Here is a 12,497-nt window from a genome sequence, read left to right on the forward strand (position 1 = left end):
TGTCATTATTTGGTTAATAATCTTATTTCAAAGACTGAATGAAAACCAGAGAAATCTGTTCCAAGATTTTTTATCGTGTTTTATTAGTTCATTATATTTATGTTACACAAAGTATGTATACTTAATAGTACTTGAATCATCATCAAGTTACAATCCTCCATGTGAATCCATAAATCATTATGTAATTAAATAGACAGCAAAAGAAACATTTTTACATGTTACTTTTATCCTCTTTCAATCCTCTCATACGACTAACATTAAACCAGGTCACGGAAATGAAAATTTATTAATCCTAATGAAATATTTTCTACATGATGATGATAGAGAAATAATATAAAAACGGAGGAGTGGGTGAGATGGATTTTAAAATAGAAAGTAATGAAGTTAAAATACCTATGGATTTTTAACCAGTACATAATTATAAGTTCTCTTATCTCCTTCTCCTTTGTCTTCCTATTCCTGGTATGAAGGCTTTGCCTTCACCTACGGGTTTTAAAGTCTCTTATTAAACTTCCTCTACTCTTCCAGACGGCGCCATGAAACAGTACCCACCTCTGTCTATTTTTATCTTACAAATTTTGTTGCCGGTTTGTTTTTTTATTATTTTCGTTATCGAATTTTATACAAATTGGGATAGGCTCCAATTGGATCCTGGGATTATCTCGGTGCCTACGACCTCTGATAATAGTCTGTAAATTATAAGATTTCTTAGTCTTTTTCTTTCGTTTTATACAGGTTAACGTTTTTTTTTTCTTCACATAATCAACGAAGATGTTCGCTCTTATTCTGGAGCACTGGACACTGAATTTCATGTGCGTTTGGCGATGAATTGATGCTTTAATCGATATAAAATTGTACTGAGAACAAAAGTCGACGATTAGAAAAATTTCATTGAGAAAATAACTGGAGAATCATGTCCATGCACTCCAGAATAATTATTTTCCATTAATCTTTGTTCGTTTTCCGTATCACAATAATTAATATACACCTCTAGGATAAATTTCTCATGTGATTTTTCATTCAATAATTTTGTTTCTTTCCACGAATGTAGAATATAAGCGTTTTCATCTCCATGTAATATGTATTCCTTATTAAATCTAAGCATTAGTAGTCATTATTATTTTTTTTTCATTTTCTGCTTTTACTCTGACTAAATTTGTTCCGTATATTTTTCATTTAAATATAGAATTTTTTTTTATTCAACTTTTCCCATACAAATTCACGAAAATTCTCGATTCCCCATATTTAATGCTTTACATATTATTTCGACTAATTTACTTCAATGCTCCTGAATGAGATACTAATGTATTTATTCGGACGCCGCAGAAAAATCACTTCCACACCTCTCACTCGTATTAAGTTTCTCGTTTCTCCACCTCACAATGATTTTTATTGTTTTTATTCATTACCTCACATTCTATTTCGACTAATTATTTACAAGAATTTTTTAATCTCTGTTGTTGATATTTCCATCTTCGCTAATGTCTAATAATTAGAAATAATTAGCGCTACGACCTCACAAGGGATTTTCTCATCACTATCATGAAGTTCACATATTCATTGATACATATATATAAGTATGTATAATATAGATATATTTGTTTTTCCATCTACACGATAAATGCTATTTACATTGTGAATCTATACATTATCGTTTTTTTTTTTACAAGTTTATGTCGAAAGGAAATAAGAAAAAATCCTATTTATTCGGTCAGTATACCTGAAAGGCTCGATGGATTGTAGATTTGAACAAATTTAAAGTGCATCTCAGCGAAAATAATATAAATCACTGACAATTCTGGCTAATTTTGAACTCCAATATCGAGACTTTAATGAATTCTCACGTTCACTGGTGGAATTCATCTCGATGAAACTTTGACGTACAATTATCTGAATTACCAAAACCCAAATCATGCAAAAAATCAATACAATCAATTGAGAATAAAGCTTTGAATGACTATGAATAAACTAAAAAAGAAACGAAAGATTGGAGAGAAAATTTCTTAGAAATTCTCATAACCCGAGGCTTCGTTTGATTGTAAATTGATTAATCTCCTGACATTGTGATTACGACAGAGCTAAAATAAACCCAAAGGAAAATAAACAAAAAAATTATTTGACTCAAGAGAAAAAATAACAGTTGCTCGAAAAAAGCTGCCAAAGTAACCCACAAAAATCGTAAATAAAAATAATGAAATAATGAAAGAAATGAATTTCTTTGATTTCTCCATCATTTCAATACTCCTCTCATTTTTTGTTTTTAAATATTAAATCGAAAAAGGCCACTGTTCAAGGCCACGGGCCAAGAAAGTCAATTAAATCCAGTCAACGAAGAGCCCTCAACCACCCACTATTTCTCCACCTCCCAAAAATGTTGAATTTCCTCGCATTCTCAGAACAATTATCACACACTCGAGTTTGATCGTTTCTTGGGGCTTCATGTCCCAAAAATTAATCCCTCCCTTCTTCTTCATTATCCAAAACAAAGAGAAATGTACAAAATTTCACTGTACATTTACACGAAATTCATAAATGTCCATAGCACGAATGAAATTCGCTGCTTATTCATTTGGTTTTTTTTTTGTTATCGTCTGAAGAGAGTTGAAATTTATTTCACGTGACCCTGTGCAGATTACACCTCGGTATATACTGATTGGTGTCCAGTAGCCAGCCCTTTGTCAGCGCACAGGGGTAATGAGTGACAGCTTTGCAGCCACGTTTCACACAGCCAATATTGGCCCCAGTCAACCCACAGGCATTGCAAATCGACTTTGTCGCGTCCCACACAGCTTCCTGGAGTCCAGTCACTCTTCCACCTTGAAAGTACAAATTATTTGATCAATCCATCGAATTTACCAATACTCTAACAATTTTCCTCGCTTCCTCTCCGGTGTAACTCATCCAGAATTTAAATATCCTGAAGTCTGCACTTGATTTTTTTTTTCAAACTAATTACTGTAATTTGCTGGAATGTGAAGATGAAAATTATACAAATGAAATAAATTCTCTCGTATCCCCTATACTCCCATAGAATTTCAGAATTGAGGATGAACTCACCAGCGAGATAGACCCCAGCAGCCCAAACAGCGCACTGTTCATGGAGCCAAACCTCCCATCGCTGTTCCTCCCCAGGAATAAGAGTCATCCCAGAATAGATCATGGTGGCATTAATCTCGACTGAATTCCTCTTCTTCTTTCCCATTTTCGCCGTGAACTGATCAGCTAGCCCAGCATGCCTCAAGCTCCTCTTGTTCCTCCCCCCCTTTTTCTGCTCAGTATTGATCTCCTGCTCATCAGCAGACAGAATACCATCCTCAAGACGTTCATTCCCAATAAGATAAGGCCCAAAGAGATCACTGAGAACTCCAGCAGGCACGACATACGTTCCAGGTGCAATATGCGGCCCAGCCAAATTAGGATGAGGCCTCCCAGGATCACCAGGAACTACAGCATGGGGCCCCAATTTACAGAACACACATATCCACGTGGAGTCAGTCGTATGTGCATCATACCGAGAAGACAAAGTAGAACTGAACAATCCAGCTCTGCTCACCTTCCCACGATAATCTAAATCATTCTGATGACTCAGTCTCTTGCTCCTCCCAGCACTTCCATTACCCACACTCTTCCTCTTCTCCTTGCTCTTCTCCTCCTCCTCCTCCCTTGGAGCATTGACAACCTGAACACTAAGAGGACTGTCCCTGGGTCCTTCCACATGCACCACAGGTCCCCTAGACCTAATTGAACTCGCATTGGACCCAGAATCATACGCCATTTCCCTCACCCCGTCTGTCTTCAAATTTTTGTTCTTACTCTTTTTCTTTCCAACATCCTGCTTTTTGCCACCTTTCAGCGTTTTTCTCTTCTTCGTCTCTTTAACCGGAAGATCATCAACCGAGAATAATGGATCCACTGATTTCGCAACTTTCCTCTTTTTCCCTCTCCCCCTTCCCTTTTTCCCCCTCTTGGGTGGAGGTTTGGCCTCAACAGTAGACGTGACAGACGACTTGTCCACGTCGATGGGTTCGACCTTCTCATCAACCTCGATCTTCATATCTTCGCTCTTTATTTCTGGCACAATCTCAGACTTCACCTCCTCTTTCTTCACTTCACTCTCCGGTTCTACGATCCCAGCAAACATTTTCTCGAGTTCTGATTCAACTTCATTGAAAGGATTAGCATTCTGTTGGCGTTTTGGACTCGATCCTTTTAATTCTGAGACATCGTCACTGGATTTTCTCCTCGTCCTGGGACTCCTGGATGTGGGATTCCCACTGTATCCTTCACTGCTTCTTCTCCTTCTCACTGGTTCACTCTCTTCAGATTTTGAAATCTCCTCATCCTTACTCTTTTCCCTGGCCTCGGCATCAGTTGCATCAGCTCTCTGAATTAGTCTATTCTCCTTTTCACTTTCGCCAGCCTTGGAGCCAGCTGGTGAGGCCTGAGGTGGTTGTCTCTCCTCAACCACCCCCTCGGAGACCCTCGATATGTCCCTGGGTTCAATTGGCTCTAGCTCCATATCCTCAACCTCTGTTTTGGAGTCTTTACTCAGCCTCACGGGTTTCTCCAATTTTCTTTTTCTCCTCTGCTTGGTGTTGTCATTGGAGTCGTCATTGCTAAAAGCTGGCGACACCACGTCGTCTTCCCTCGTGGGTGACTTGGATTTGTCAAAACGTTCGGGTGACATGCTCTTGACACTCAATGCATCCCTGTTATCCTCTATAGGCATCACAATCACCGATCCAATGTTCTCAGTCCCCAGCTTCTTATTTCCACCCTCCAGCTTCTCCAGCAGCGAATCCACCCCCTTCTTACCCCTCTTAGGAAGATTCTTCGGCGATCTAACATTGAACTCCTCTACCTTTCGATCCCTTTCACTCGATGGCTCCCTCCTAGGGCTGTCGATGACATCCTTATCCAACCTCGACGTTAAATTCACAATAACTGGCATGACATTTCGCCCCTGAGGTATAACACTCAACGAATCCTTAATTTTAACTGGTTCCTCCTTCTTATCCCCAGATACTCGTTCAATCGTCACACTAGGAGGTAAATTAATGACCTTCTGGGTGAAATTATCAGCACTGAGTTCTTTAATCTTATCATGAAGATTGGCTACACCCTTGAGATTACTCTCGAAATTCTTGACACTGATTTTAGGGGTTGTGAGGGGTTCCTTCGTAGACAAAGATACTGGCTCACTTATGGAGTTTGGAGTGGGCACTGATGATGATATTCCAGAGTCCGAGGAGGTCTCACCATTCAGAGGAATTGGTGGCGATATTATATTGCCATTTCTTGAGCTTTTGTCTAGTGATCGAGCTGTCAGGCTGATGGGGATGTCCTGGGGCAGTCGAGAGTAGTTCTCAGGCAGTTCTGACGTCGATGAGAGATCCAGTGTGCTCTGGGCACCCGGTGAAACACGAAATTGATTTTGGCTCTGACGATTATCCACCAACATCTGAAGACTGAAGAGGGGATTCCCCGGGGGATTTGACGAATTGACGGATTTCGAGGGGACTGTGGGGGTGTGCCAGGTCGGTGGAGCCTGAGTGTGGGCTAACTGGGGTGTTAGATGGCTAGATCTCGTCATTGAGGGGTGGGTGTAGAAATTGGCTGGATTGAGGGAAGATCCTGTGAGCGCTGTAGGGTGTAGGTTTAGTCCTGAACCCTGAGTCATTGTCAAGTGGTTCCAGACTGTTTGAGGGGGGGGAGTGCCCACTGGAGGTCTGCTGTGGCCTGGATACTGCCCTGACATCTCGATGTCCTCCCAGTCGAGTAAGGTCTGGGATTGATGGAAATTTTCAGGGGCCTGGCAATAACTCGAAATTCTCGTGGGCTTTTTATGGGTCCTGGGATGGGAGTGGGGGCCTGGGAATGTGGGGGAAAGTTTGGGGAGATTTAGAGGGGGAAGGGGGAGGCTTGGGTGGTGAGAGAGGTGAGGTGCACTGGAGGGGTAGAGAGTTGAGTAGTTCAGGGGAATTTCTGGCTTCTGGGGGTGCTCCTTTAGATCCAGTGGGGCGTCCAGGGGGCACTGGAATTCTGGTGATATCGGTGGCGAGAGGATCAGCGGCTTCTGGAGGGAGTCCCAGTAGGCTGCTGGAAGCGCCCAGTTTGGCGCGTATCCTGGATATTGAAGCCCATTGTAAAGGGCTGGATCTGGTGGACACCGAGTCACACCATGCTGGCCGATGATGTGATCGAGATGAGGGTCTGGAAGCTCTGGGCAGTGCGTTTGGTCAATTCCTAGATTTGACACTCGCAAATCAGTCAATGGTGGTTCTGAAAAATTTAACAGACAAAAATATCGTATTAGAATTGAAATCACCGAAGAACGGGCAATAATATTTGAGAAATTAATAATTATCAGATCGTTAATTCGAAAGAGGTAAAATCAAAATTCATGTCTTCAAAATTGTAAACTGTCTCAATAATTGTCAATATTGAACAATCAATGGAAATTACTCTTTATGTTATTGTTGCATTATATTATTACAAAATATTAAATCAATTAATGAAATATGAAGCATTAATAATCATTTGATTTTCACAGCTAGGTAGTTTATCACTGTTCCTCAATGTAAAACCCCAGTCGATGGTGTATGAAATAGCATTACGTTTTATATTGAATTTATCTGACTTTTCCCACGGAAATTTTCCAACATTTTAATAAAAATTGAATACAAATCGTTAAAAATTATGCTGAAAATGAATACGTGCATTTCTAACGTCACAACAAATACTTTAACATAATGCTTGATAAATGTTGATTAAAATCTCAAAGACTTGAGAACGACAAATCACGACGAAAGAATGAATTCATTGATCGAGTGCAGAGACTTCATTAGAAAGCTCCAGAAGAGTCTTCCGATAAAAATCAATTTAATCAAGGATGACGATAAAAATTGGACACGCTTCTCCCTGAGGAACCGACTGAATTACAAAAATAGAGGTAAAACAAAAATTGGGAAAGCTCTCCATTTTGCCCCGCAGCCCTGGCATCAGGAAAACAACTTCAACGTCAAGGAAAAAAGTTGTCAAAATAATGGACAACGCTTGAAAAAAGGGGGAAAAGGTGCGGCACCGAGTGATTATCATAGGATTGCGTTGTCAAAATAAAAGTCCACAAACGCCATCCCCATCCCCTCGAGAACCACGCGACCCACCCCCTCACCAATCCACTCAAAATTTCCCTCCAAATCTCCTCAATCCCACCCCCGAACATCAAACATCAGTTCTCAACAATTAATTCTCTCCTCTCCTTCATACTCTCACATGAATCTTTCATCGCAGTCTCACTCCCATCCATCTCACTTCCTCATTCCACTGCCTCCAACGCGTACTTTAAAACTCAATTCCTCTCCACAAGCTCGACCTCCAAAATCCCAGGAAAAAAAATCGAAAAATCTCCGAGAGCTGTTGCCCAATTTCTCCATGATTTTCCACGAGTTTTCATCCTGGAAAAGCTGGAAAAAATTGGAAAGGACGCACCGACACGCACGCACACATGGGAATTATCTGTGAGATTTAGCCAGGGCCCGGTGACCATAAAAGCCACACTATTTCCCCAAGAGCCATAAAAAATCAACGAAAGCCACGAGAAGAATAGCTGAACAATAAATTATCGTATCGTTGAAGAACATTAATAACCGATGAATCGAATCCCTCAATCTTGCAATCACTCAGCCAACTTCCACTCACTTCACTGAATCATTTGATTACCATTTGGAGCAGATGAAGTTGGGAAATGAAAACGTGGCCCCAGTCACTATTTCACAACTCGCACTTGCCGTGAAAGGTTGAAGGTGAAAAAAACCACAAGTATCATCTCACATACGTTTAATTAACTTACGATTTTATCACTATTTTATTATTTCTGTTCCAGGGGGTGATTCGGGAGTGTACGAACCTCACCTCCAAGACACTGCGGAGGGGCTACTTGTTGATGATTAAACTATTGTATCAGTAAATTTTGATATTGTGGTGATGCTCGTGTCGGTGATTAACCACCGATTGTTGGGTGGTTGATGTTCAATTTGTGATTATAAAATTTTCCAACACTATTTGGGCATCAAGCAAAATGCAGGACTCCAACAATGGTGGCCGCTAAGGCCGTGAAAACGGGTGGCTTCAAGGGGGGGAAAAGGGGAATCAACGATGCTGACACCTCATGGTAACGCCGAGAACTTTATTCTCAGAAAAAAAAAATATTTTTTAAGAAATACGTCTTCATTACGACAAACGATTGACCAAATTACAAAATGCAATTGGAAAGAATTCGTTCATAGAATTGAAAAAAAATTTATAGCTGAGTCTAGGTTAGAAGTTACTTCAAAATAAAATGAGAAATTACTGCCAGAATGTGAAGGACATACACAAATTTATAAAAATTAATTATGCAATCGAATAATTCAATCCGCACTTTGCTCATCAATGATTTATTTAGGGAAAACATTATTATGAGTTCAGGTTGTGATTGTGGGGATTTAGGGATGGACTGAGATCGCGGTTTATGGAATTGAATAAATCATTATTCAGGTGAAAACGAACTACCAAAGCAAACGATTTTAATATTGTAATGTTTATGTTGGAGAGAATAATCAGATGATTTACGTGCAAAGTATAATTTGAGTTGAAAATTGTATCGATGAATTTATGGGGACATATTGTTAAAGTGTGACAGTCGTTTTATAAATGTTGGTACTATTATTTTTCCCGTTTTGTCTAATTTAATACAATAAGTAGAGATGTATTTCTCAAAATGCCATTTTTTCACTTGAAACTTACTTCGACACGAATAGCCTCACTGATTTTTTAACAGTATGTTCGATGTCCTTTCCAATTTTTCCTTATAATTTTCATTTTTTCATGTTTTCTCTCTTTTTTCCCTTTCTCCGATTTGTCAATTTTCATGGAAAACCCGGTGAAACAAATTATTACCAAATTATTCACGGGAAAGTGAAATTATTGACAACAACTTACGATTTTTTTTACTCAGAACATTGGTCTCCAGTTGATCCACTTTTGAAAGTTTTATTTAAAAAAGCTCTTCTTTATAGATAAAGTTTTTTCAAATTTAGCTTGCGGGAGAGATTAATTATGTTGTTGGTATGGCGACAGTTTTTTTTGTATTGTTTGCGTACTTAGCAACATTCTTATCTTGTTTTCTTTTTCTTCGAGGGGCGAGCAGAGGATAAAACGGGGATTCCTTCGTTAGTGATTACGATTTAATAATTCGACTTCGGTGAATTTGTTTTTGTTTCGAAGCCCCAATGATATCTTCATCGACCGATTTCTCTCTGAATTTCAGTTTACCAAATCAGAGGTATGGAACATGAAAATTGGTGTTTTGCCCCGATGGTCTGATAGAACGTTGTGCAATTGATGCTTTTCTTGCTTTCTTACTTCTTCCTAAATCGCATGTCGTAAACTACGATAAGTGCATTTTTATTAACGCCATTTTTTACCCAGTGGCTCCAAATTGAAGGAAGCTAAAAATTTTTCATAAGGACCTTTTCGGTAGCTCTCATCCTTTTCTATAAAAAAATGTTCGATAAAAAATTTGCTGTTTCCCCAATCCCAAGATATTGGCTAAAAACTGGCCTCGATAAAAATGCACTTATCCTATTTTATCACTGCCTTGTAGATTTTGGATTTATGCTCGACTTTCTTTAAATTTCTATCGTTTTTTCTTACTCTTCATCTCGTTTTCTATTCCCTCATCAAAGATAAAAGTGATAAAATAGAGAATATTGTGGTGGGAGCAGATGTAAATCTGTATAGAAACAATGAAAAGACATTACAATTCGAGTAATTACTGACATCGGAAGTGTCTGATATTTGACTCGGCAAACTCCTCTTCCTGTCAAAAAAAAAAAAAAACAGCGAAGATGACGATTTCACCGGACAGCAAAATTATAATAAACATGTCATAATTTTCGTAATGGACGACAGTGAAAAAAATGAAATGAAGAAAAAACCGATTTGGAGGGTCATAGAATTTTTTATTGAACACACGAGTCACTCACCGTATTCACGTGCCAATCCTAATGACGTGTTCATCGTATCTTTACCGCGCATTTTCGAAATTTTCAGAATTGCCGGTGTCAATGCTAAGATCCATGTTATCACACTCTATGACAAAACCACAAAATCCCGAGGAAAAGTCGGGTGAAAAAAGTCGAAAAACTTGGTTGAATCTTCAAAATTTTCTCCTAAATTGGCGCATCCAAGTGGCAAAATTCAGGGACGTGCCCTTCAGCAACTACGCACTCCAGAATGTTCCATCGTCCTTCAAAAATTCGCAGATTCTCCCATGAGATGATTTTCGCAGCACCAAACAGGTAATCGGGCACACTATCTTTATTAAGAATAAAAAATAACAGAACAAAGTCAAATAGCGAAACAGTTTGTTCAGGAACAATAATTGGTGTATATTCCAATTGATATTAATGATATGAGGCTATTTGTAGGTTTATCCAGCGTTTGTTAATCACTGGTAGCTCTGAAACCCGGAACTCAGCAACATGTAACAACTTTCAACGATTATTCCTTGCTTGATTCACATGTAAACAAATATTGTGACGCAATTGCACGAGACTCTATATCAACTAGAACGTGTTCTGATGGTAACGTGAGGTTCAGCCCCCACCACGTCTCAACGACAGATGCAAGTTTAACCGAAACCCCCCCACCCTCTGAAAAAAAAACAACCACTGGAAATTGTCTTCCAACCGAAAAATTGATCATCCGCGACCTTCCAAATGTTTTATTTTTTATAAAATTTATAAAACGCCCGGAAAAAAATCAATAGTCAGTGAAAAATCTTCAATTGGCGGTGAAAAGAAAGCCTGACCCAATTCGCCCAACTAATCAACACCACAACCCTTGGTTACGGGAATATCTCTGGATCTGTAGGACATGGCGAAATTTTTCATTGGAATTTTTTGCAAAGGGAGAAATAAGCTACAAAAAGTTTTTAATAAATATTTTGTTATCTGCGACTGATTCGGGAATAATCACCCGAAACAACCGGTTGCTTCAGTTGATTTTGGATGAATCTTTCAGGAATATCTCTTGATCTTTGTGTGGTACGGAAAGTTTGGTAAGCCAAGTTTTCAATAAAAATTTCTCCATTTCCTTCAGATCGTTAGATATTTATTCGGATATGGAACGAGGAAGTCTAGAACTTTTTCTGCTTTTTGATTTTTCTATGAATGTTTTATGGATATTTTTGATTTGGTGAAAGACACTTTCGATGATTATTTTTGGACAATGTAAAAAGATAACTACAAGTTTGGAATAATAATTGTTAACGTCACATTTCGAGGAACTGATGGCTAAATACCCCGGAATCTGCAAGTTGTAGAGTCGTAATCTTCGAATATTGATGGCAAAACCCCTCCAGAGACAACTCTAATAGTTTCACCAAATAGGATCCTATTATCCTACCCTATTTCTATCATTTTTTATTTTTCCTGATACAGAAAAAGTCCCTGTGATGGTAGCCCCCTTAACAGCTGATATGAGCACCTAAAAAGGCGAACTTTCACAAGCTCTCAAAAGATTTCCTTTATTTCAGAAAAAATATCGTCGTGCCCTCCCTCATGTGGGGTTGGTACGAAAGAGCCCAGGGGAACATTAACCCCTCGTTGCGGATCTCACCCCAAGGTTATCCTCGTTGACTGAACCTCTATCTGTACCAAAGAGGATTGACTAAAGTAGAGGCTCACTTCTGGGGGTTGGAGTGACCCCAACGACATCGTAGTACTGCACCCCAAGAGAGGGAGGGCGCCATACGCAATGGGGGTGTCTAAGGTATGATACAGGGAGGTATTCCCAAGCTTTGATGTCGCCGACACCAAAACAGGGGACAAGTACCTTCAGACGTCGTACGTAGCGCTGTATAACGCCTTCTCCTCATGTGCGTTTCGTCCCCACCATTCAGCGATTTCTGGCGTTTACATTTGAATGCCAGTCGAGTCGTTTGATTTTTTTCTTTCAAATTGACATGAAAAAAAAAAGACTATTGACTATTTTTTCATAAATCAAGTAATTAAAGTGAAACTCTTTCCACATCACCCAAGAGGTAGAGTCCTTGACGCGTTTTTTTTAAGTCCTATCCCCTGTAGGCCTAATCCACTAAGTCAATGAATGGGAAATTGTTATGATTTGAAAACCTGGAATCAAAAAATAACCATGACATTTATTAATAATAAATAATAATGAATTAATAATAAATTCATCAATTTCTATGGATATTCTAGCTGCATTGTCGATGTTGAATGATCTCAGCAACACTGATTTGGGAGAAATATTGAACGATGATGGAAGATTCGAGAAAGTTGTCAACGACATAAAACAGGTGAATTATTTAATCGACGACAATAAATGGATAATAAGGCGGTTGTCTCATTATTTTCTTGTCTTATTATTAGATATGCGACTTACTAACTTTTCGTGAGGTTTCCTAGTTTAAAGAATTGGAATCTGAAAAG

General features: G+C 39.0%; 1 protein-coding gene and 2 long non-coding RNA genes across 4 annotated transcripts; 2 read left to right on the forward strand and 1 right to left on the reverse strand.

Annotated features, from left to right (window-relative positions):
* Nucleotides 1-54: 54 nt before the first annotated feature.
* On the reverse strand, nt 55-10,104 carry LOC105267622 (uncharacterized). 2 transcript variants are annotated; one of them, XM_011306608.1, is made up of 3 exons: nt 10,029-10,104; nt 3,058-6,282; nt 55-2,816 (listed from the first exon to the last, which is right to left on the reverse strand). In XM_011306608.1, the coding sequence occupies exons 1-3, from the start codon at nt 10,078-10,080 to the stop codon at nt 2,614-2,616; spliced, it is 3,480 nt and encodes a 1,159-aa protein (XP_011304910.1). In that variant the 5' UTR covers nt 10,081-10,104; the 3' UTR covers nt 55-2,613. The 2 variants fall into 2 exon arrangements, 1 of the variants encoding a protein (XP_011304910.1); XR_892271.1 differs by lacking the exons at nt 55-2,816; nt 10,029-10,104 and adding an exon at nt 7,853-7,937 and having other exon boundaries at nt 6,194-6,282.
* On the forward strand, nt 7,724-8,677 carry LOC105267621 (uncharacterized). The gene is made up of 2 exons (XR_892270.1): nt 7,724-7,805; nt 7,886-8,677. It is a non-coding gene; the product is annotated as an uncharacterized lncRNA (long non-coding RNA).
* LOC105267620 (uncharacterized) lies at nt 8,989-11,761 on the forward strand. Its single transcript, XR_892269.1, has 3 exons — nt 8,989-9,325; nt 10,096-11,104; nt 11,582-11,761. It is a non-coding gene; the product is annotated as an uncharacterized lncRNA (long non-coding RNA).
* Nucleotides 11,762-12,497: the final 736 nt, after the last annotated feature.

Source organism: Fopius arisanus, unplaced genomic scaffold (genome assembly GCF_000806365.1).
Source record: "Fopius arisanus strain USDA-PBARC FA_bdor unplaced genomic scaffold, ASM80636v1 scaffold00048, whole genome shotgun sequence".
NCBI lineage: Eukaryota > Metazoa > Arthropoda > Insecta > Hymenoptera > Braconidae > Fopius > Fopius arisanus.

Bases quoted from the DNA above. Each gene is read 5' to 3' on its own strand.
- LOC105267622 (XM_011306608.1), bottom strand. From the start codon at position 10,080: ATGCGCGGTAAAGATACGATGAACACGTCATTAGGATTGGCACGTGAA. The intron at 6,283-10,028 runs GTGAGTGACTCG...TAAATTTTTCAG, and splicing joins AGGATTGGCACGTGAATACG to AACCACCATTGACTGATTTG. The intron at 2,817-3,057 runs GTGAGTTCATCC...TGTACTTTCAAG, and splicing joins TGCTGGGGTCTATCTCGCTG to GTGGAAGAGTGACTGGACTC.